Consider the following 25,957-nt stretch of genomic DNA (forward strand, 5'->3'; position numbering starts at 1 on the left):
GCTGGAAGCGGTGGCATGCACCTGAGATGTGCAACAGCAGCTGAATATGTTTTCCCATTTATCAGTCTTCTGGTGTTGGAGCTGATCGAAGCGGAATATTGGGGAAGGCAGGGTACACCTCGAACAGGTCACCGGGGTGTTCATGGATTTTTTTTTTTTTTTCCTGCAGTCTAAAAACAGGCATTTTGAGGACGTTTGGGGATAAGTTAATGTGTTATTGTTGTTGATGGACTGGCAATCTGTCCAGGGTGTCCCCCTGCCTTCGATCGCAGCTCCAGCGCACCATGACCCTGAAAAATGTTATAAAATATGAATAGATAGACCTTCAAAATAAGTCAACCGCTGAGGAAAATCCGTGGCATTAAAAACAGTCAAAAACTTCAAGAAAAACAATCAAACATCTTGACGAGTAACATTAAGATTGCATCTCCTGCTTCCACCACAAGAGGGAGCCCATTGATTGCTCTCCTGCTCATCAATGGGCAGGAGAGCAATCAATGGGCTGCCCATTGATGAGGATCTGGGCTGGGCCTCTGCTGCCTCTCTGTCCAACAGAGCATCTGTCATGTCAGCAATATCATCTTCTGCCTCACAGATGACCATAATGGTCAATATGGCAGAAGCCAGTGGTACATTAAGTTATATTGGAAAGGGTTACTTAAAATCACACACAGGTCCTTGAAGAGAAATAACACTCGAAGCTCACCCTCTCTACTCGTCCTCAGAGCCTTTGACTCACCGCAGAGGAAAACTGCACATCAAGGCCACATCAAATATTTTCTTACCGTGTGAGGACGTGCATTTCAATACGTCATGGGGCACGTAAATTAAAAAAAAAAAAAAAAGCAAATGGTGAAACAATGACAGTGGATAGTGAAAAAGCTTTATTTCTTTTCAAACGCATAAATACAGACAGTAATGTGTTGCAGAGTATTGCCTTGTTCAAATATTTACACTGTCTTCTGTTGTGATGGCTTTTTCTACTCTGTCATCACACTAGTTGGCCTGTGTTTTATGGCAGGATGTGGCCTTGGTTACTCAGAGACGAAACGGCAAGATTTTTCTGACGTCGGGTAAAATGCTGATGTGCAGTTAGTGATCCAGCAGGTTCAGAAGAGTCGGACCCTCATGAAGTCTTTTCCTGCAGAATCGCCCTCAACAGAACTGGATCAGCTCTCCCCTTGGTCTCTTTCTTCACCAGCCCCATCAGCTTGTTCAGGACCTTCTTATTCCCGTTTCTAATGGCGTCAACCTACAGAGCGGCATGACAAACGGAACATCTCAAACTCGTGTGCAAAAATAACTTTCCAACCACATGCAAGATTTTATTTGAGAGCTTGCACCTCGTTGGGATGCGCGTCCAACACCTTCTGGCAGATGTGACGCAGATGTTCAGCGTCACTAACGAGGGCCAGGTCCTGCTCCTGGATGATCTGCAGAGCCGTCTTCCCCGGTGACCTCCACATGTCCTGGAACACCTAGGAGGGCACGCGGAACGGCGCGGGATGCAGTGAGAAGCAGAATACAAACCGACCCTGGCCGGGTTGGAGGTTTTGACAGACAGAAGGGGATAATTGTGCTCTCTGTGCAGCCGACTGACCTGCTTGGCAGCCGAAGAGGAGATGTGTCCCGTTTCCTGGAGCTCCAGCAGCTCAGCCAGGGCAGGAGCGGAGATTGGGCTGGAATCAAATTAAACGGATGATTTCATTACTGCTCGATAGATGGACTTGAATTAATTATTCAAATGGTAGAGGAGATGGGGAGAGACACAATGGGAGTGTCATTACAGTAAAACCAACATTTGTAATGTAATTATAATATTTTTCTCTGCTCATTTATTCCTTCGGCCAACGGGTGGAATAACCGTCTTCCGTAAACGGAAGAAAAAGAAATACACAGGACGTCTGCGTAAACAATCAAACTAAAGTGGTTGCAAGAAAACAACGTCACGAGGACAAATTGTGTCAGTGTAGGACTTCAGTCAATGCTAAGAGTTTGTTTTGTTGTTTCAAAGATGGAAAACACTGTACACTTGGTTTGCTTTTGTCCAAAATATCCAGAGAGAAAGTTGTCTTAGTCGGGAGTGTTTTGTCAGCGTTTATTCGATTTTTGTAGCATCAGACAGCAGCAGGATCGATAGGCGTGTTTGAAAAACACAACGGCAGTCAGCAGTCGGATTGGCGTCTAACGGTGGATGATATTGTTATTTTTGATTTCAGGTGTGTTTTCAAACAGTCTTCGGTCTGGAGCTCGATCACAGTTTATGCACAGAGGGATCCGTTTCCGTCTCGTCAAGTCAGCTTTCACGAGAGCAATGCACCACTCCGATAGCCATATTTGACGCCACGACTAAGAAACACTGATGAATCATTCAGAGATGCAGTGGAGCTCATTTGAACTTTCCCTCTACTTTGTAAACAAGAGTATCCAGTGTTAAAGCAGTCAAGGCCGACAAACGAGGACCCTTATGCCAACGTTTTGAGGCTGTCTAATAGGGTTTATAGTGTGAAATCGAGCAGACGCTTGTGAGTTTACAAAATACTTTCCATATTAGAAAAGAGTAGAAGAGTTTATGCACATTACACCACGGCAGGAACGGGATGAGTCTGGGTCGCCCAGTCTTTGTCTTCAGGCCGGAGCTTGACCACAACTATCGCCAACACAAGTAGATAAACAAGATCAATCATAAGAGAAGCACCACGCCTAATAATCTGTCCGATCACATGATAGCAAAGAGCAAACACACCTCACAACAACGGACGACACTCCTGTCATCAGTATATTTGACTTTACCACTGAATAACCAAGACGCTCTGTAGCTTTCAACAATGTGCTGTGATTTGCATTCAGATTAACGGCAGGCAGGTAAAATCACAAGGGGTTTGCCAAACAAACAAACAAACAAGTTCGGTGTTGAAGTAGAAATCCTTCCTTTGTTTTTACAATCTTCTACATTTTTATCCTTCACATCATGTCATGAGATGTGTGATAACCGTGTTCCCCTCTCCGTCCTGCCACTGAGGCAGCGACACGTCGGAGCTGGTCGGAGCGTCCGGTCGAGCTCCTTAAGGTACGTTTACACGATGTTCACGGCAGCCCCGTTTGCCCGAAACGTAGTGCGCCGTGGGATTTTGGGGAATTCTGAGGAAGGCGTGGCACGTTTGGAGAAGGTGTTCTGTCGTTGATTGCTCAGACTCCAATGAAACTCCCCTCCGGGCTCGGAGCAGGCTTCCTCCCAGACCCTGCGCGCCGTGGCACACCGGAGGAGAACGCAACGCAAGCCGTGATTAAACGTGATGAAATGGCTACTTTACACCGTTACACGCCCTCAGAACCGTGACGGAAGTCGCGACGCGATAGAACGCGCACCCGACGTCACTTCCTGTAAGCCTCCCGTCCCACTACGGACCGCCTCCAACTTCTATTACGGCCAATTAGATGCTGCGATAAATGTTTTGACAGTTTACGGTACATTTACACGATGTTCCCGGTAGCCACAGCAGCTTGTTTCAGGCCAGACGGTGGACAAAACGTGATGGACGTGAGACAACGCAGAGGGACGGGATGGGCAAACGTAACAGGTCGTGATTGCCGAGGGGCGCCGTGCCAGATTTTTAAACTGTCAAAAAAATTTGCGTCGGCGCCGATGAGAAACTTAGTAGCCCGTAACAAAACGTGGCAGCACGTAAATCGCCGTAATAGAACTTGGAGGCGGTCCGCAGTGGGACGGGAGGCTAACAGGAAGTGACGTTTAGTGCGCGTTCTATCGCGGTTGCTTCGCGTTTTATCACGTCGCACCGCGACTTCGTCACGGTTCTCGCGGCGTGTAACGGTGTAAAGTAGCCGTTTCATCACGTTCAGTTGCGGCTTGTCCCGGCGTGTGACGGTTTGTGGACCCGTTTCATTGGAGTCTAAGCAATCAACGACCTTCTACAAGCTCTGCCACCGAAAAAGAAACGAAGAGGTATGTATGCACTATGACTGCCTTCACTTTTGGTGGTTCTTTGAAGCATAGACGTGTTTTCAAAATGGCTCGACGTCCACATTTCATCCGTAGAAAATCTTGACAGAACCTGAAAAACGTCTTCCTCAGAATTCCCCCAAATCCCACGGCGCACTACCTTTCGGGTAAACGGGGCTGCCGTGTAGTAAACGTACCTTAATGGCATGTCTGAAACTTGACCTCGCTTGCTGTCCGATCCAACATGCCAATATGCCTCCAGATGTCTCTTTTGCATTAATTTGACTCGACGGCTTCGAGCCAAATGAGCTCAAATAAATCTGGTCTGTCCCGGCCGAGCGGCAGAAGCAAAGCTTTGATATTTCCCATAATTACACGAAGAAAGGAGATCGTTGCTGTGTTTCTTCTTGGCAATCAAACTGCCAGTCATCTCCCCAGGGCTCCACATACTCGTATTGTTTCTCTCCAGTACTTTATATGACTCTGTTTCGTAATGGCCTGGGCTTTAGATGATCCCGTCAGCCAGTCTGTCTCAGCACCCCCCCCCCCCCCCCCCCCCAATTCTCCTCCTTTCAACCAAAGCGAATGCAACATTATGCATGAATAAACACCGGCTACTTGGTGATTTACTCACACACACATATCCCTCATAACAGTCTGGGAACGGAGGATAAAATAACAGCAACTATGTCGACGTCAGCAAATTTATTTTAATTTCAACAACTATGAAATCAGTCTTTACCATCAAGCTTTTACCTCTTAAAAACAAACTGTCATGGCGCTTTGCAGCCAAACTCAGCAGGACTCGACTCCTCAAAAAGTATTAAACTATCACTTAAAAAAAAAAAAGTCAAAATGGAGGGTTGAGAGATGTGGCCAATAGTTAGTGTCACAGTAGGAAGAGAAATACTGGGAGACGACTTTCAAAGTGTGAAAGGTATTGAAACAACTTCTTCAAATTCAACAGAATGCAAAAAAAAAAAAAAAAAGGTTCAATTCCTATCCCAAATAGGTTCGGATGATTTGTACAACAAATTACAAAAACTTGACAATCTCACAATCTAGATTTCATCCACTTCAATGCGTGGGTAGCAGGCTGAAAGTAAGACATTTTCCACTTGTATGACATCTGGAGACAGCAATACAAATCCCCTAAAGTTAGGACGGGGTCAACAAAAGGCTAAACATTTGAAAGCATATTATTAAAAACCACGGGAGAATAGTTTTGAACCCAATTAGCAAAATATTAGTAGATGAAAGATGAGTCCACATAACATTAAAGTCTGACCTGTAAACTATGATTAACAATAGAATGTTTGCAGGGCCGACAGGCCGACAGAGGACGCAATCATGGCAGCTCTTACACACCATCTAGTCATCCTGACGGCAGGCGCACCCCAAGGCCGTGTCCTCGGGCCCCCTCCTCAACTAAACCCGCTCACCCATTCGTAACACAAACATCATAGTCAAATCTGTTGACGACACCATGATGACACAGACCTTCTGTCGATAACTTGGATTTTAACACCACGGCTGTGTTGACCGGTGGATTCAAACAAAAAGTGCTCTGTCCTGAGTCGTTTAACATATCTAGATGGAAATACCGTGAAATAAAAGCTGGAATTCTGAACTTTTGTCTCATATTCATGTTTTGATCTGAAACACAAATGCCTTCAGCATACAACAAAAACAAAAGAATCGACCTTGCCATTCCAATATTTTTTGAGGAAACTGTACATACTTTAAAAAACCTTCACCGATTAAGTGAGAAATCAGCTTCTGCCAGACCTCATAATCCTTCAGGAAATGCAACTTGTTCCGGCATGAGTTTCTCCAATAGGGATCAAAACAGCACCTCAGGAAGTGCTGATTTACTGATGTCATTTGATTTGTTGAAGCAAGCTTTTTCACTGAGACTGTCAGACTGTCGCGGGGGCTTCTATCAGGGAGACGCAACGATTTTTAGAAGAGTCAAATTATTTATGAACTCATATGTTAGGGTTGTATACTGGTAGTTGAGAATCTGTTATTCAAACACAGTCTGCTAGACTTTTATGTTTGGATCCATAAAGAAGCATTATTCTCAAAGCTATACCGCACAAGATAAAATGGCTTCATGTTTGTGACAACACACTCAATTATTCAGCGCAAACCTCCTCTGGGAAAGAAAGACAGAGGAAGCAGTTCAGTATTTGTTGAGGTTTGTCCTAATGAGCCATTGTGCATGTCAAGGTTGGGATTTGATCACAATCCCTAAATTGGACAAAACTTTTACAACAGACATGAAATTTTTTTTTTTTATTGTTCTTACAATTCTGGACAAAGAACGCCTCAGACTTGTGGGGAAAACGTAAAACTCGGACATGGACTTCAGCCCCTCACACAATCATCGTCACATATGGTTCATTCACGTAGACAATGCTGCACTGATGCCGTATTGGCTGCAGGGAGTGTGCGGACAGTGACAAAAGCTAATGACAGTAAAATGTTTGATCATTTTGGACTGTTTGTCATTTGCCGAGTTCCTGCACTTCATGTTTACAACCCAGACCGGGCCATTTCCTGCATCTCCCTCCCTTCTTGCTTTTGGCCAATCCACGCCGCTAAATTCTGCCGGGCAAATTCTGGCTGAACTGTAAATTCACACTGCTGTTAACACACGTGCCAGCCCAGTTTGCTGCCAGCACCGATCCCCCCACCTGCCTCCCCAAAACTCTTCCTTATGTGCTAAGCTTTTGGTATTATCAATTTGACCAAGCTCTGATGTGCTTGTATGAATTTGTTAAAGGAGATCAATGTATGTTATCGTGTGTTTCTTGGTAGTGACGTCTCTGATGCAACAGTCACCAGAATATAGAGACAAACTTCCCGTACCTGATGAACAAAATGACCAAGTATTTCCCAAATGAAACCAGTTTTTTTTTCTCCCCCCTCACATAAATCAAACCCTGGATGCAGCATTTTGTGGCACTTCAAAAGGATAAATTGACTAACACAATTTGGGAGATGAGTGACTTCTATTGAAGAATATTTCTTAACTATTCTGGAATCTATAGTCACTATATTGTTTCATTGAGGAAATATGATTGTGACACGCTCAACTATAGTTGTAATAAATCTTTATATTTTCTTACATTATTGACAAATTGTTACATTATTGACTTTAATATGAATGTTATGTTATTGACCATTATTACATTATTGGCTGTAACAGTCGTGGGACACTGAACAAATAGAAGGTAGACACTCAGCAGAGTCCTTCTCTGTTCATTTAGTTAAGATGTTGTGAGAAAAACGCTGCATTAATACACATTTTGGCGAACTGCAGTAATCAATATTCAGAATTTGAATCACGATGGCCCTAGATGTTCACAATCAATTGAACAGGTTGGTTTAGTCATCATATTGAAGATGACACAGAACTTTGCAAAAAGCCCCTCACAAGTATTTGTAAATCATAATACTTGACTTTGCAGCAGGATATCACAAAAGATATCCAACTATAAAAGACGAGCACAGGGCATAAGGTTGAAGCTATTAAAGGGAGTGATTTGTCTGCGTACTTCTCACCTCTGGCTCACGCTCATATCGTGCTGTTTGAGGTGACCCAGCAGGTCACTTGTCACCCAGCCAACCACCTTCCTGGATTCTTTCTTTGTCGCCTTCAGCAGAGCCTCGAAGTACTCCACCAGCCCGTCCTCGTTCTGCAGCACGAACATGACTTCATTACTTTGCATGCATATCATCTAATCAGGATGAAATCAGCCCAAAAGAGTTCATCGGTACACAGCTGCGTCTCGCAGAAGTGTATCCTAGTGACCTCCACTCAGATTTAAAAGGATGCCAATTAAAATAAAGATACAGGGGGAGTTATGGAGTGAAGGAGCCTCTCTCTCTCTCTCTCTCTCTCCTTCTCACCGGTTGTTTTTACTTGCTTGGAAACTCACCACTAGGGTGAAGCTGTGCTCGGGCAGGATGCCGTATGTCTCCACCAGCCTGTCTCTTTTGACACCGGGCAGCTCTGGCAGGGCTTCTTTTATCTTCTGCACCACCACCGTCTGGCACGCATCGATGCCAGTGGGCAGTGATGCGTTATCCTCATACACAATCAGAGGGGGCAGGTTGGGCTCCGGCATGAACCTGAGGGAAGGCAGCAGAGGTGAGGCGAGGTGAGCAGAAGAAAAGTGGGTAAGGGAGGGTGAATGCTTTATCAGCAGTACAGATAAGCCCTGAGAGAAGGGGGGCTGGCTTTTGTTGGGATACTAATAGCCCTCTCGACACTGCGCTTGACACATTTCACTTGTTCTCCTAATCATTTGACTCCATCAGCCTTAAACCTGCCTGTCTATCATTCTTCCACCCAAACCAAAACACACACACACACACACACACACACACACACACGCACACACACACACTGCACACCAGAGGTTCAGGCCTCGAGTAAATCCTGTGTAATTCTTTGCAGCAAGTTGTCAATCCTCAGATCCCAATGTGGGCAGGACAATCTTACCCTCACACATAGAAACATGCAACACAATGCAGTTATTACAAATATAGTGAAAAACAAACATCCAAGCTCTACCAGATCTGCTTTTAAAACCTGACCATTAATAGCGTGTGTGTAATCATTTTAAAAAACAACAAACGGCTTTACAACAACATTTTTCATTAGGAAAACACCATACTGCATTTAATTGTTCAATGTGCAATGCATTTTAATATTTATAGCACATTATCAGCAAGGATGCTTCAACACATCAACACGGCATCCGAGGTGGGAGCAGGATCATTTTTACGCCTTTAGACCAAACTGTGAAAACACGAGTTACAAAAAAAACACCCAGGAACTGTCAACAATTTCAGCAAAAAAAAAACCAAAAACCTGGTAATATTTATAACTTTGAGCACTGCTGCACATCAGTTATTTGACTTCTTACCAGATACACATCTTTGATTCAAATGAATGGGGCTGTCATCCTGAGCTCTGCAGAAGCTTCATTACAATCTGTTTAGTTCTCTCAGGTATGTTGCAGCAGTGAAACACTGAAAACATGTAAAACAGCAGCTTCGAAGAACCACGGCTGCAAAAACACTGGATAAAACTAATGGGTTTTTCGAAAAAATATTATTATTCAAGAGGTTGGTTTTGTGGATGGATCATATTATAATAATCAGTAGATAGATTAAGATTAATAGAGAGATTAGTTTGGTTGATTAAGCAGACTATTAATAAATAGTTTAGTAGATATATTACATTAAAGATCAGATTAATATATGGACAAGTTTAGATTTGCTATATTTATAGATTAGATTATGTCTCTAGATTAAATGGATAGGAGAGAAATAAACAATATTTCTGTTGAAAAGAGGGTATGTATTGTCTTGAATTTCAAAAAACAAAACAAAAAACCCATCAAATGTACAATCCAGCCATGTGATTTTTTGGGATTCCAAGATTTGATATTTTCAGTGACATATTAGCATTGTCCCCCTCACCTGTAGTCCTGAAGACCCTCTTTGTCTCTCATAGGAGTGGTCTCCCTGAAAGAAGAGATGTAAACAGTAAAGAATTCACATTGTAATACATAAACAAGAAGCAAACCTCCTTCTTTGCTTTGTTTTCTATTGAAGGCATCTGGGTATCTCGGAGTCTCTAAATGTTGTTGGATCAAAATGTTACGTTATCGGCCATTTTCTTTAGTTTTCAAGAAAATTTATAGAAAATCATTAGCAGATCAAACAACTGCTGAAGAATACTGGAAAAAACTCATCAAACGAGGAATGTGAACATGCGTGTGGGGATTGTGTTCTGGCAGCTCGTTTGTCTTCAAATCAATCAAATTCAAATTCACAGGCCACCACGCACTATTGTTTAAGACGCTTCGCTGTGTAACTCAAAACATGCAAGGCCTCAGCGGTGTGGGAGCCGGATCGTTCGGCGAGCTCATGAGCTTGCGAGTAGCACATTGCTCACAGATAACACCGGGCGACGGCGGCACCCAAACGACTCTATTCATCATCATTACCATGATGGTGCGTCCACAGCAAAGTGCAGGACTAACGAACCAGGCAGAGATCGCAGTCAGAGGTTGTTGCAGTGGCTAAATCTTGGCGCGACATGCGCTGCTTTTTCATGCTCTCACCCCAATTTGGAGTCGTACGCCCGGGTCTCGTTGTGAACCGTTCCCCCTTTCTGCAGGACTTCAATCTGCCTCTGGATCTCGTAGTCTGGCGGACATAAAGGACCACATGAACAGAGAAACCGTGCACAAATACAATTTGGTGGTAAATGCCAAACACCTGCTGTTATTTACTGGCAATCCTCGGGTCTGTGACTGCTGCTACGGCATAATTCTGATAAACGATGTTTTCCTCCGTGACTTTTAAATATCAGCTCAGCTGCAGAGTGAACGTGATACAAGTTTATTGATAAATAATTCAAACACAGCAACGCGTTGCATGTCAAAACCCCGCTTTTAAAAACCTGCATGTCAAATGCGGAAATTCTCTCACTGGGACTTTTTGTCAATCACCAGCCAGCAAAGTTCCAGCTGACATCGAATCTGCCTCTTTTCCTGTGAGCAGCTGGGAGAAGTCAGCTGAGCATCACATGCTGCTATCACACTGCTAATTGTTTATGAATGGCTGTCAGTCTGAAACCTGTGCCTCACGAGTCACTGCCAGCATCAGCTAAGCCTCCTAGCATCTCCTCATAAAGCTCTTCTTCGATGTAAAAGAAAACGAGCCCATTTTTAAGCATTACTGTTACAAAAACGGGGGGGAAAGCTTTTGCACACTGCGGTTCTGGTTTTCTGTGCTGCTCTTCAGTTGTCAAATTAATGAAAAGGAGAAAAGAGATATTTCTTTACCAATTGAAGCAAAGGTTAACAGGAGAAGCAAACTGTCCAGTAAAGTTTCTTCCGGCACTGTGAGACTATCTTCTAATCTTAAATACAAAGGGAGCTGTTCCCAGCAAGAAATAAGTCTGCTATATAACCGCTTACTATGGATTGGAAAAGTTAATTGCTGAGCTTTGGAGGTGCAGGGAAGCAGATTGTTGTTGTCTTTAGTTTCCAGTCTTTGTGCTAAGTTAAATTAACCATCTATTGCTGCATATCTGCTGCAATGCTGCAGCAATCTTCGGTACTTTGGGTCGACAATTTAAACACTGAGACTGATGCAGTGAAGACGTGAAACATAACTCGAGTTAATTGACCGTAAGCATCAACAAAATGACTAAAGGTACGTTTACACTATGTTCACTGCAGCCCCGTTTGCTCGAAACGTAGTTCGCCGTGGGATTTTGGGGAATTCTGAGGAAGGCGTGGCACGTTTTTCACGTTCTGTCAAGGCTTTCTACGGATGAAATGTGGACGTCGGACCAATTTGAAGCAGGTTTATGCCTCACAGGGCCACCAGAAGCGAAGGCAATCAGTGTATCCTGAGAGTTTTGATGGGTGCATACATACCTCTTCATTTCTTTTTGGGTGGCAGAGCTTGTAGAAGGTGTTCTGTCGCTGATTGCTCAGACTCGAACTAAACTCCCCTCCGGGCTCGGAGTCGGCTTCCTCCCGGACCGTGCGCGCCGTGGCAAGCCGCGATTGAACGTGATGAAACGGCGCCGTGAGAACCGTGATGAAGCGCGGTCTACACATAATTGGCCGTAATAGAACTTGGAGGTGGTCCGCAGTGGGACAGGAGGCTTACAGGAAGTGACGCGTTCTATCACGGTTGCTTCGCGTTTTATCACGTCGCGCCGCGACTTCGTCACGATTCTCACGGCGTGTAACGGTGTATGGTAGCCGTTTCATCACGTTCAATCGCGGCTTGTCCCGTGTGGCGTGTGACAGTTTGTGGACCCGACGCGTTGCGTTCTCCTCCGGTCTGCCACGGCGCGCACGGTCTGGGAGGAAGCCGACTCCGAGCCCGGAGGGGAGTTTCATTCGAGTCTGAGCAATCAACGACGGAACACCTTCTACAAGCTCTGCCACCGAAAAAGAAATGAAGAAGTATGTCTGCACCCAGCAAAAGTCTCAGGATACAATGATTGCCTTCACTTCTGGTGGCCCTGTGAGGCATAAACCTGCTTCAAATTGGTCCGACGTCCACATTTCATCCGTAGAAAGCCCTGACATAACGTGAAAAACGTGCCACGCCTTCCTCAGAATTCCCCAAAATAACACGGCGCACTACGTTTCGGGCTAACTGTGTAAATAATATTTTTCCTGGAGTTGCAGTTCTTTTAATTTAAAAGAAAACTCTTTAAAAGTAGTACCAAGAAGCACAAAGTCTCCATGACCTCATTCTAATAAGCACTTTCTGGCAACTTATAACTGCCAATAACATACTAACTTGCCATTGACGTAATAAAATAGTAAAAGATTTTTACAAACGGAATTGAGAAAGAGTACTCCATAGTACGTATCCTGAATGATTGAACATGACGGTTATGCCATTCACTATACCCATTTTTGATAAGCAAACTGCACAAAACATGTAAAAAAGCTCTTTTCAGGATATACAGTCCTATTTAGGTAGAATAACATTATCAACTGCATTTATTTCAATATATCTAATACACTTGTTAAATTATTGACTAAATGTTATTACAATAATGCATCAAATTTTTTATTACACCAACGCAAGTTATTACATTTTGGGGTTTATTCCACTGAAAAACGGCAACATGTTTACAATGTTGGTTGTTACACATCCTGTCAGATCCCGACGCTCACACTCATTATTAGAGTCAACATTTAACCCCAAGCATATGTCTTTGTGGGGGAAAACCGATGAATTCAGAGGGGGAACTAAAAAAACTAAGACTAAAAAAACAACAAAAGAAAAACCCTGACTCAACCCAGGGATTTTCCACATGTGAGGAGAGACTGCAAACCGCTACACACAACCATACAGCCATGATCAGAACCACTCGATGAAAATCCAAACTTTAAGTCATCATCAGAATTTGTCGGTTCTCTCCTCGCCCCAGAGATTCTAAAAACTGAAGCAATCTGACCCACCATGAAAAATGAAGCTCATTATTCTGGCTTAGTCTTCCTGCAGCTACCTCTAAACCACTGTTTATAATTCAGCCCCTGGTAAAAGAGCAAAGAAGACGCACATTTCCCCAAAACATCAAACTTTTCCTTTCAAGTACGACTCTTGATTAATTCGCTACACTCCAGTATTTACTGCCAGGTGGATTACACAGACTCCAAGTGATTACTTCAGGGTGACACTGCATGCAAATGTCAGCCGAGGAAGAAAAAAAAGTTTCACACGGTGTGAAATAAAGAACATCCTCTGAAAGCCTGCCGCACTGGTCGTGTCCACCTGCAATCCATTGGCGGTTTGAAACTTTCTTTGCGGGCTCACCTATGGCTCTGGCCAGGTATCGGGCGCTGTTGATGTTCTTCACCTCCGTCCTGACGCCCAGCGGCTCTCCGGGTCTGTGCACCGACACGTTAGCGTCCACTCTCAGCTGCCCCTCTGAGCAGAGCGCGGCAAAAGATGCATGCGGAGTGAGATATAAGTGCAGGGTTAGGAGTGCAAAAAAAAAAAAAAAAGTGAGAAAGCGGGAGGGGCTGAGAGCGATTTCCATACCAGACATGTTGCCATGACAGGTGCCCAGGGTCTGCAGGATGAGCTGGAGCTCTCTGACAGCTGCGGCGGCCTCCTCTCCACAGCTCATGTCTGGCTCCATCACCAGCTCCATTAGACCTACACCTGACGCATGTGAAAGCAGCCGCGTGTTACATCTCACAGGTATCCATCTCATGGAGCTCCGTTACAAACCTCGACAGCGCTCGCTTCGCCAAGCAACTTTAAGCCTCACAAGGTTCTCTACCGGAGTTAAGTAGGAAAGATGGTGATCTACTGGAGAGGAACATACATTCTTAAAAGTTTTCCAACGTCTTTTCACATGTTTATTCACTCTTTGGTGATTATAAAAACCGTTTCTTTTTTTTTTTTTTTGACAACAACTTATAACTTACAAATATTTCAAGAATAACTGAAGTTGATATGTATTTATGTAAATAGTTATTGTTTTGTCTCGGAGCTGAGACAAAACAATGATGCTCTTCTTTTCTATCTGACCTGCTTTGGGAGATTTTTTGCAGCTTGTTTTCAACACATCATCTGAGAAAAACACGTTTCCATTGTGGTCTCCGACAACCACTGTCTGATCAGTCAGAAATTCGAAATGGGTGTGGTCAATAGGTAAGTTCACTTTTTTCCCCACATCTTTCTTTTATTAAGTTTATCTTTTTATTATCTTTATTAAGTATGCAATGTTCTTGCCAGAACATATTTCTCATTTTTTTCTTGAGTTGGTTTCCACCATTGATGATGGCTGACATGCGAGTTGCTCTCAGACTACTGTTAAGAAGTTGGGGTTCGGTGTCATGCTCAAAGACACGTCTACAGAATGACACAGGAAACTGTATTGAAAATTGCGGGATTGGAAAATGACCTGCTCTTCCATCTGTAACAGTGCACGAGTGGGACGTCTGATATACTGTACTTTCAAAGCCACATTGGTTGACCTCAAAGTAGGGTTGCAGAGTATCTTGAACAGATTACATAACACAAAAAACTGAAATGTAATGAATTATGTTTCTATGCACTTTGCATCCATTCTCTGCAAATAACAAAATTTCAAGAATGGAAGAAATGTGCAATTAATCTACATAAATTGAGCAACTAACCAATGAAAATTTTACTCGATAGAGCATCCTAATCATTTCATTAATGTCTGGGCCAGGGCAGAAAAAACAAGATAAACGACAGGAAACAACAAAAGTGCTCAGATGAAATGCTTCTGGCGGGAACAGAAGACAGATGACACACAGTGCCAAAGAATATTTCTTGTCTACATAATATGACAGCCCCATTTCAAATAATGTTCAGTGCTCATGATCACTGTGATTAACAAAAGTCTCTCATCACACCTGGATGGGTTTCAGTTACAGTCCACAAACCTTGACCAGGATTTGGCTCCAGGACGTCAGTACATTATTGCTTGTAAACCCAGCACAGAGGTTTGTTCCTCTTCGGGTTACCTGCTCTGTTGAGGTCAATGAGTGTTTGGCTGCGGACGTCGTCGTGAAGACTCTTCCCGCTGTCCTGCTCCAGCTGGATCTGTTTGATGTGGACACTTTTTCTGATCACCTGGTTCCGTGTCTTTCCTCCCAGGAGGCTGTAGCTCAGTACGCCATCTACTGCAATGGGCCGACGTTGCTGGGTGATCTGGTATCCAGCCTGAAAAGTGGGATATATTCTGATTCAACCGTCTGGATGACAAAGTTGTGAAAGAACCTCAAAACACGTCACTCCCCCATATAATGAAATTCAGCACTAAAGGTTTATTATTTTAGTGTAGCACCACTCTCCCTGATCTGAGGTCTTCTGGGGTTAAAATACCAAGAACCACTGCTTTAAACTAGGAAGTTGGCAGCTGTATATGACTGAAATATAATGCAACAATTCAAAGGTTAAGCATTCTATAATAAATACAACAAAGTAATTTTGATCCATCCATCCATCCATCCATCCATCCATCCATCCATCCATCCATCCACCTATAGTCTGTATGAGGTTGTATAGAGAGCAAAAAAGTTGAGATATCTCTGTCCCTTGCAACTCCCTCCAACTCCCCTGGGAGAAGCCAAGCCACTCCCAGACCAAATCAGAGATATAATCTCTCCAGTGAGTAGTGATAATATTTTCTTTTTTGTAAAAGTTCTAATTAACATGAAAAGAAAAGTCCTGCTCTTTCAATATTTACCCACTGCATTGGAGACTGGAATATTTAATCTAAAATGTGATCTGTTACAGTCACATTTCCAGAATAAAAACGTGTTTTGGCCCCTGTGTAGTACTCAACAACATCCATTGTTTGTTAGATCAGCTATTTATTTAATATTCCATTCACAACCACAGTAATACGACTTACAGTTGAATAAATATAATTGGCGATTGTTGGACGTTTTATTCGTCTAGCCAGTTCACTATCAAGCTTTTATTTTACGAGGTAGCTTCCAAACAAACAAGAGGTTCAAACATTCAAACAAAAAAAAAAAAAGAGTTTTAAAGTTCTGAAATATACAAATAGAGTAAACGTAGTGAAACAATATTAATGTCACTAAATCAAATAAAGTCAATATGTTAAATACTTGTATTTGAACGAGTATACAAACACTCAGTCGGGCCTCTTATTGGGTCAGTGGTCTTAATGTTCTCCCTGTGTGTGAGTTTGAGGTTCCTCTGCATTCTCTGGATTCCCCCTGCAGGCTGTGATGAACTGCTGACGGGTCCTCACCCATAGTCAGCTGGGATCGGCTGCCGCATCTCGCGGCTCTGACTTTGATAAAGTAGTATAGAAGATGGATGAACACTTTTTGTTTTTTTTTCTTCCAAAATGCAATACATCAGAATAAGTAAGGAGGATGCCGTTCTAACTGGACTCTTGCTGTTGAATCCTGATGTTGCAGTGGCGAGTGTGTGCTGGAGCTCGTTATCATCGCTTCATGTGAGAGCCAGGCATCAATTAACCACTCGGCCTTCTGATTGGCCGCCCGCTCATTATAATGCGGAGAGAGTGCTGCCGTTCAAGTCAAGGTTTCAGCAAAAAGCACAAGAATAAATATTTTATGTGCTTGTCTATTACTAAAAGAATCTGTTGCCCCAAGTATTAATTTCCCGCGTTGCCGTGGCAACCACATCACAAGCACCAAAGATTAATCATACTTATGCTAAAGAGAGAGAGAGAGAGAGAGAGAGAGAGAGAGAGAGAGAGAGAGAGAGAGAGAGAGAGAGAGAGAGAGAGAGAGAGAGAGAGAGAGAGAGAGAGAGAGAGAGAGAGAGAGAGAGAGAGAGAGAGAGAGAGAGAGAGAGAAGAGACACCGGCCTTCAGTACAACGTGCTGAATGGACACAATCCATCACCTCTTCCTCTTAAAACAGGACTGAAAGAAAAAAAAAAAAAAAGACTGAGCGATTTTCTTTTTCAATTTCTGCTCCTCTTGCTGGTTTTCGTCTTCAAATCTGCAGGATTTTCTCAATACTGATGCAGCTTATCAGAAATCCGCTATTTCTTGCTTAATCTTTTGGTGGGTTTCGTCAATGCCATTCAAAAATGTCTCCGCGGTGCTGAGGCGTGCCACACTCTACAATGGGGAGCATCTGTACAAAGGAGGAAAATCCTCGCCTAATAAATCACCTCCTGAATGAGGCATGGTTGCTGTAAATGTAATCCTGGTTGCCACATTAAGCTCTCCCGGTTACACTCTCAGAGCAGACCGAGGCTTAATGAGAAGCTCCTGTGACCCCCGTCTCCCTTTGATTTTTAAATACAATCCCCAACGTTTTTAGCACACATCTGACAGGGGTGATGCTAAGCGGTGGCCCTGAGGTGCCTGACCTTAGCATAACGGCTGATTAAAACCAGACGTACCACTAACTGCAGCTTCCCCCTGCTGCAGGTTTTTATACCAAGCCCAGTTGCCGTGAGTTGTCAGCATTGCACCAGTAGCGTTGGTCAAGTGGTAGCTCCGATTCTTTTTCCAAATCCAGGAGTAATGGTTCGATCCCCATCTCTGTCGTCATGTGTCCTTGAGTAAAACACTGAAGCTCCCAGTGTGTGTAAACGTGAGTGTGTGAGGTGCTCTGAGACGTCTATTACCCTGAATCCAAACTGGATGCTGAGACGATGTTCGAGCAGAGAAAATCTGGCTATTTCCTTTTATTCATTGAGAAGGGAAGACATAAAAAAAAGTGTAAATAATAAAACTAACAATTTATTAAAATAGATCATTTAAATATTTTTTTCTAACACTCCTGTGATAAAACAATACGCTGCATTGAACTAAAATAACACATATTTTGCCATTTATTGTCTCATTAAAATGCGGAGCGACATTTTCATTGAGAATCATTGTAATGTGTGTGTTTCTGTTAAAATGAAAGATGCTCTTTAGTACTTTTCGCCTCATTAAAATTCTTCTTTCATCTCATTTATCTCTAATTACAAAAAAACTTAACAAAATTAAATTGCATCATATTTCCTCTTTTTCTTCTTTTTTTTTTTTAATCTTGCATACAAAGTCATTTTGTGTGAAAAAGAATGTTTTTTCCTTTTTTCTGGTTCTCTTCTTCGTTCTCTAATGCATCTGCACCTTCGAGGGGACGAGTCTGCGTCTTTTCTGCAGCAGTGTCTTCGAGTATGGGCTTGTGGGGTTGTGTAACCCTCATTAAGCATGTTCAGCACAGTTGGCTCGTAAAAATGTCAACCATGTCCACGGCTTCTGCCCGCTTCTCGACAATGACAATCTCAAGCCCGATGAATTCCGATTCAACTGTGGAGTGAAAATTAAATGAATGATGTTCGAAATTGTAAAAAGATGAGGTTCAACATGGCATGGGGACATACTTGAAGACGTGGGGACAATACAATGGGATATAGAGATATATTAATTACCTTACCAGCCATTACTAACAGTAATTAAACCCCGAAACATGTCTTTAATCCGAAATATATAGATATTTAAAAAAGGAGACTTCCATTTTTGTCCCCATGATCCCACGAGTCCCGATGTTCAATAAGAAAAACAAGTCCTTAAACACACACTCACACACACACTTCAAAGTCATAAAGCAAACAGGACTCGGTTGTCTCCTCGCTGTTGTAAACAGACCCCCCCCCCCACCAAACCACAGAGGTCAAAAAACAAATTCCATCCCTTCCATTAAGCACTTTCCAAAGCTTCAGTGGTCGGGCCACGTCTGTTTATTTGCAAACTTAATATCTCAAGGAAATTGTAATTATTTAGATTAGCGTTGAGCTGCTGAGGCATGTTATTAAAAGAGCTGTTAAAAACTTTATACATGTGTCCTGGCTGCCATTTCAATTGAAAGAAGGGAAGGGGTGCTGGTAGGAAAGCAGCATTAATCATTTAATGAGGAACTGTGATGTTTTCCAAAATGCAATCAAGGATTCCTAGTGGAACATATCAATAATGTACAACACAATTTACAATTGTGCTTTTAAGAGTTGGGATAATTTCCCTCTCGGCCCTGCTTCCGTTTGCCTTTACGAGTGCAGGTTACACCAAAACATGAGGTCGAATGTGAAAAACATCCCGTCATCTTTTCTCGGTTTGTCAAGCTGCTTTGTACAACACTGAAATTCATCAATCTTTGAGCAGCCGATGGGACTAATGGAAACTAAATGGTTCTAACCACTCAGCAGCAGGAATTGAGCATCATGCACACACTGAATTATAACATTATGATTCAGGCTCAACCCAACCCCGTCATGAGTTTTCTGGGAAATCTCAGAGAAAACTAATATTTGTAATCAAGTATTATCGTCCCTCTGGCGCCAGCGTCGGCCGCCGAGAACGAATTAAAGGAGATGACGCAAACTCCTGTAAACACACAAGAACCCAGGAATAAGCTTGATGCTTCTGGAAAGGGGGGGGGGCGGATTGTGAGGGAATTGCGAGCTACGCGGACGACTGTCGGGGAGATAATGTATCATTTGCATTGTTAATTAAAACATGCACTGCTGCCACTATGTGATAACCAGTAATTCTCTAAAAATTAAACAGGAGAAACTCCATCTGCCACAGTCTGCAGAAAGCGCTTGTGCTCCATCACGCCTCGACACAACACAGTCACATCAGATCAGAGAATCAAGCAGCCCCACCAGAGATATTAAGATGAGCTCGCTCGTTTCAGCGTGATACAGTAATAAAACATTTTGCAATAAAATCATTGGTAAAGGTCTTATTCTGTGCGTCACTTACTACTCCGGGAGGTTATTCTCACTTTAAACCATTTCTGTGGGAAATTTCATGGAAACGCTGCTAAAGAAAAGAAAATTTGCCTCCTCGGTTCTTTGGTCCATAATTACCCTTCTCATTACCTTGCCTGCAGCTGTTTTAGCATAATATCTTACCATGGGGAGACAGAATTTTAAAATTCTAAATTCTCCAAGACCTTTCTTTGGAGAGTTTTAAGATATATTAATAGAGAGCTCTCTGAAGCTGGCCACCGTAGAGCACTCATGACATTTTGTCTTTTCCATCCAGGCCTTGAAATGTCACTCATGATGGTGGTAAAATTACCCCGCGGCTCTCGGAGGTTGTGAAACCTCCTGATGCGAGCGCCCCATTACAGAGGGAACAGGGAACATTACATGGGCATGACCGTTTAATGGCGGGATCCGTGTCAAAGAAGGCTTCTTTTTTTATTTATTTTTTTAAGAAACATCTCTAACACTACCACTTGAACCTGGTTCATTCCACATGTTGTCAAGACTGACACACACACAAATTTCCACTCATGTCAATGGGGCTAAAGTGTTGATTTTATTCTTTCACAGCAGTCAATTGTAAAACCACAACAAGCACGGACCAATGTATTATTTATTTTTCAAACATGTCTCTTTCAGTATAATTTTTGGCAGAAATCATGATAAACAGGATGCGTTTAAAACTAATATTTATTTTTTTAAAACATTTTAGAATACCAATTAAGAATTATTTTGATATGAAAAATACACGAAATGAATGAATAAATTGAAATGAGTTGTACATTTTGCTTTGGGGATAAATGGCAAAACAGTGCTCAATTATAATCAGATAACATCCTAATTTCCTAACAAAAAAGTTGCAGCTGTTGAGCTGGTAACTTTTGGAAACCCATTATCCTCAGTGGCTGGTGAGTAGTTAAATGTAATCTTTTGTTTTTATTTTGAACATTATGGTTGTTTTTTTTTCTTTTCTTCCCAGGGCACACATTTACTCATCTCTGCTCCGCTGCAAGATTTGAAATTGACAATTTAAATTTCATTACCAGACAAAAGACAGGAACAGGAACAGTATCTCACCAAACGCATGTAATATTCTGCTTCTTGAAGAGACAGGGCTCATGGGTCGGTGCTGCACAGCAGTCTTAGTTCACAGCACAATTTTGTTATAAATTAAAATCATATTAAATTAAGAGTTTTACTTTCTTTTTTTTTTTTTTAAGAGTTCAAAATTCTCTTGACAAACCTAAAACGCCCCAACTCCACTGTCCTTTAAATCTCTTGCTTGAGCCTTTTAGCATTCAGCTGATCTTTTATCACTTGTCCATTATCTATTATCGATCGAGTGGAAAACAAACACACACACACATGCAAATACACAATTTCCAATTAGCCTGAAATGCATATTTTTGGACACTGGGAGAAGCAAACTCCAAACAGAACGGCCCGCAACTTGATTAATTTTTCTATATCGATCTATGACAATTAGTCTCTAGTTTTGTAAGATATGAATCATTAACGCTTCAGCCTCGACAAGCAGCTCCATACTCAGACGGAGCTGGTAATACTCGCAGAGCTGCTCCACTCTTACCAACCGAGATGAAATGTAAAGGTTTCCATCAGGTTTAAACACATCGGAGCGACACAAAGGCTTTCAGAGCGCTGCTGTGTGGTCAAGTGCTGCAGTTCACCTGTAGCTTACTCATTAAAGATCTAAGTGGCAGAACAGCTGGACTAGTAGTGATTGGTGAGACAGGAAAGAAGTGAGTGAATATTGATTCACCTTCCCTCGATGGACTGAAACCTAATTCCAAACGTTGCGCCATGCTAACAAGAGGATAATACTTCAAGGGTTGCCTGTACAGTTTGTTCTTCTCTCATAGTGTCCAAGTTAATGAATATTGCTTTAAAGGGTTTACTCGGTTGTAACAGTAATAGGTGTTTCAATTAGGAATGAGATTGGAAGCATTAGCAAACAACTTCCACTTAAGGAAAATGGTTTTGTTTCTGAGTAACGCTCATTATTTATAATCACTGGAGATCCAAGCGATCTGCTCCCCAAACTGATTTTTATTCAGAGTTTAATTTTCATACTTGATTATTTGCACGAAGAATTCGCAGCAGCTGTATGTGCTCCGATATACACTAAGACAACTCTTCTCAGCTTTTTTACGACTCCAATAATGACTCGAATTATGTGAATGAAGGAACGCAACTCCCAAATTATAAGCTGCCGAGGCTGGGAGAAGGAAATGACCTGTGGATAGTGCAAAATTGGAACAACACAGGAGGAAATGAGCTGGTAAGTAAAAAGTGTGGTTCTTGTTCGCAGACATTTGTCTCTACGTGTGGGGAAAAAAGCATTTCTGCTGCTTCAGCAAGATTTGTTCTCTACGCTAAATTGGAGTTCGTGGCCAAGGGAGTTCACGGAGTACTGCAGCGGGGGAGGGGGAGGAGGAGGAGGAGGAGGAGGAGGAGGGGGGAGACCAAGACAACTCATATGAAAGGAATGATATGTGATGAAATAAAGGCCAATATTTAATTCATCTGTGCTGCTGTTTTTGAGCGACGGTAACCGCCGACTCCTTTTCCTTCACACAATGGGACAATTTCAGGAGGAACAGATCAATACTCACAGGCAGGTCAGCATAAAAGTAGTGCTTCCTGTCAAAAAGTGACTTCTTATTTATGGTGCAGTTGAGAGCCAGCCCTGTCATCACTGCTGCTTCGACACACCGTTTGTTCAGGGCCTGGTGATACGCGAGGAAAAGATAGTGTTCTTAAAAAAACCAAAAAAGCAACTTTATCTTAGACTTGCCTCCACTAAACATGACTTACGGGTAATGTGCCAGGTAAGGATGCATCAAAGAAGGAGACCAGGGAGTTTGGAGGAGCCGAGAAGCGAGACGGAGAGGAGGAGAACAGCTTGGTGTTGGAGTTGATCTGGGCATGGACTTCCAGGCCCACCACGCCAACCAGCTGCTGGGGAGAGCTGAGGCACATGGGAGACGGACATGAAAGAAACTCCACCAGCCCTGCTGGCCTGAGGAGAGGAAAAGTCTGCCAGAAAAGTAACTGTGGACCACGACAACAGAAAATGCGTGTGGGAGGTAAGGCCTCCATCAGAAAGTGCTGTGATTTCCTCCTGCAGGTGAAGCCTAAACAGGTTCTGACATTTAAGCGAGGAGAAACAACTAAAACAAACAACCTGAAAACAGTCAGTATGCATACAAATGAGCACCCGACTCTCATACTTTAAACAACACCCTGAAGACATATGTTTGAATGGCTCCTGTCGCCTGTCAATCAGTCTCATCTAGCATCATGTGAAGCATGACAGATGATCCTGCAGGGGCCCTGGAGCACATCAGCTTCTCCTATTCCTATGTAGAATAACATGGCTTCTTGTTACTATTGAACTTCAGTATGCACAGAATAACACTACAGTTGGGTAGATGGACCCTTTTTCTGGCTCCAATGACCTTCATCAATAAACAATAACCTTTTAATCAGTGTGTTGAATATTGATTTTATACAATTTAGTGTTGTGCTAAGCCCAGGGTGTTTAAAAATGATGATTTGCTGCTTGAAACCCATGCAAAGAGACGAAATCCCTTTATTTTTCTTCTTCTCACCAATATACTGAATTATATCCTGTTATTGATTTGACCCACATTGACCTCAGCTGGACTACACAGTGGTGTGGTGGTTGAGCACGCTCGCTTCATATCCATGTACTTTTCCCTGTCTGTGGTGTTTCTTTAGGTAGTCTGTTATCTCCCAGTCAGAAACATACATTTGAGGTTAATGGGTGACCCTAAAGTGTCTGTTCGTGTGAATGTGTGTGTGAGTGTATGAATGTCTTTCTCTCTGTTTGCCCTGTGACAGGCTGGTGTGCACCCTGCCTTTGCTCATAGTGCAATAATGCAATTGGCTCCAGACCCCCAGTGACCCTGTAGGATAAACCCTTTCCTGCACATTTACATTTTTAACAATTTTTTTTTTCTTTTAACTAAAGTTGGTCCACTGTGTGTGTCCAGTAATCAGTGAGCCAATGTAGGTGGCATCATCCCCAGGAATATATTTTATGATCTTCTTGTAGAACGTCCACAGGTGTCATGAAACTTTTTGTAAACTTGTAGATTCACGAGAACTGAGTAATATGTCCTGAATAATTAGTTTTAGGTCTCAACCTCACAGTCAATAAACTTTCATGCATTAGAAGAAGCTCAAGCATTTATTAACAATGATGCACCATGAGAGGAAATACATATATTTATCATATATCATCTCAATTTGTTTCAACATTTCAAGTCAATTAACATGTTCATGAACCTTTTATAATGGCCTTTCTTGATAAATTTAGAAAAACTGAGCACATTTGTGAAATTTTGTTCGAGGTCATCTCCGTTAATGTTTGTATTATATTTTATCATTTTAATGTTAAGTCAATGTTTGTACTGACCACTATTAAGAAAAACATACCATGTGAGCTATTCAAAAAGTCTCTGAGCTATCAAGTGTCAGCAGGCAAATATTTGTGGGTTGAGGAAACATGACGCATCCTTTCATTGTTATAGTTTTTGCCCAACAACTATGCGTTATTATGGATGACATAAGCAGATAAGAGTGAAACATCTGTGTGTAACCAGCGTATTACAGCTCTTGGAGCTGCAACTTGTTTGATATAGTCTTTCAAATTCAGAGAGCAGATAATTTGAGGGGCATTAGATGATAAATCTACAAATCTGTCTTTTGGTTGGAGGCTATTTCTCAGATTTCTTTCTTTTCGTTTATTCTTTTTTTTGGGGGGGGGGGGGGGGGGGGGGGGCATTTTACAGGACTGTTATCAGATTCACCAACATATTAATTTGAACATATGACTCCAGTTCTGTGTTACTTTATGGGAGTTGTCTGTTGGAAGAAGAATAAAATCACTAAAACCAGCAGATTTAGTCTCGTGCAAACATCCATTGTGGAATTTCGTGATCTGAAATGTATCTAAGATTTACACCAAAAAAAAGGATTAGAGAAGAAAGTACAATACTGGAAATAAAGTGAACTGGAAGAATAAATTGGCAAACGAGGACTACCCAGATCTCTGGTACAATAGCTGGTGATATTCTATTTTAAAAAAAATTTTCTTCCAGATTTCTTTCCTTTACAGGTTTATCGGTGTAGCAAGCAAGACAACTTTGCACAGGAAATTTAAAAAAAACAAACGTTTTTTTAAATGGATAAAAAAATATATGGTTCCAATGACAGTGTGTTAAGGGTTCACAATGGGAGGACTGTGATTGTACGAGTATGAGGATATATTAAGTGACAACACACGCATTTGTTGTTCAATAAATGTTACCCTGCTTGATGTCTTTGCAAGGAGGACTTGGCCAGTAGCAGCCAGTACAGGGTCATAAATACAAGCAAAGGTACAATCTACAAATCCTGGATATATGCATCAAGGTACAGAACAGTGCCGTAAAGAAGAAACAAACAAACTCACAAAACATTACAGATAAACACATACAGCTTTTTACGAAATAATAATCAGAAAGGCAACATTTATATTTCAGGAGTAAATTTGATGGAAGAGTGAGTCGTCATACTTTTGCTGCCAGGATTTGCAGAGCTTAACTGATTTATTGATTAGGCAATTGACATAATATAAGTCAACCCAAAACAATTTATGCATGTCGTCTTTTTTTTATTTTTTTAAATTATTATTAAAATCGTGATTCTAGCCCAATAAAAGGGGCCGTTTTCGAGAACTTCTTTCAGTTCCAGATCCAGTTTATTTGACTGAATATGTGTTGTTGCCTGCGCTTCACAAAGCTCAGGCAGCATCACCGTGACCTGCAGCAGACACACATCTTCATGATCCCTGAAGGTAAACAAAGATTTCACCTCTTTTCTGAGTCGCTTCTCTTACCTTCTGCCTCTCGGCTGCAGTTGACTGTCGCATTGTGAGTTTGTTGTGCTAATACGTCTGATCACATACGCCGTATTAGGATAAAGTATTGATATATGTCTTATATTCTGTAGTAGTTCACTTGCTGTTACACAGGACGCCGCCATCTTTTTTCCCTTACGTGGAAACGATGATGGGAGTTGTAGTTTTTAAATGAGAATCATTACGTGTGTCTACGAGGCAGCTTCATTTCTAAAAACTACAATACC

At 42.2% G+C, this 25,957-nt stretch overlaps 1 protein-coding gene across 1 annotated transcript; it reads right to left on the reverse strand.

Moving 5' to 3' along the window:
• Positions 1–862: 862 nt before the first annotated feature.
• Positions 863–25,865, reverse strand: gatb (glutamyl-tRNA(Gln) amidotransferase, subunit B). Its single transcript, XM_080462658.1, has 13 exons — positions 25,710–25,865; positions 22,619–22,772; positions 22,417–22,530; positions 15,031–15,229; positions 13,571–13,693; positions 13,343–13,456; positions 10,108–10,192; positions 9,461–9,505; positions 7,909–8,101; positions 7,532–7,665; positions 1,601–1,679; positions 1,344–1,478; positions 863–1,252 (listed from the first exon to the last, which is right to left on the reverse strand). The coding sequence occupies exons 1-13, from the start codon at positions 25,853–25,855 to the stop codon at positions 1,127–1,129; spliced, it is 1,647 nt and encodes a 548-aa protein (XP_080318784.1). The 5' UTR covers positions 25,856–25,865; the 3' UTR covers positions 863–1,126.
• Positions 25,866–25,957: the final 92 nt, after the last annotated feature.

The sequence above is a fragment of the Lipophrys pholis genome (assembly GCF_963383615.2).
Source record: "Lipophrys pholis genome assembly, chromosome: 5".
NCBI lineage: Eukaryota > Metazoa > Chordata > Actinopteri > Blenniiformes > Blenniidae > Lipophrys > Lipophrys pholis.

Bases quoted from the DNA above. Each gene is read 5' to 3' on its own strand.
- gatb (XM_080462658.1), bottom strand. From the start codon at position 25,855: ATGGCGGCGTCCTGTGTAACAGCAAGTGAACTACTACAGAATATAAGA. The intron at 10,193-13,342 runs GTGAGCCCGCAA...TATGTCCGCCAG, and splicing joins ATACCTGGCCAGAGCCATAG to ACTACGAGATCCAGAGGCAG. The intron at 1,253-1,343 runs GTGCAAGCTCTC...GCCGCTCTGTAG, and splicing joins TGGACGCGCATCCCAACGAG to GTTGACGCCATTAGAAACGG.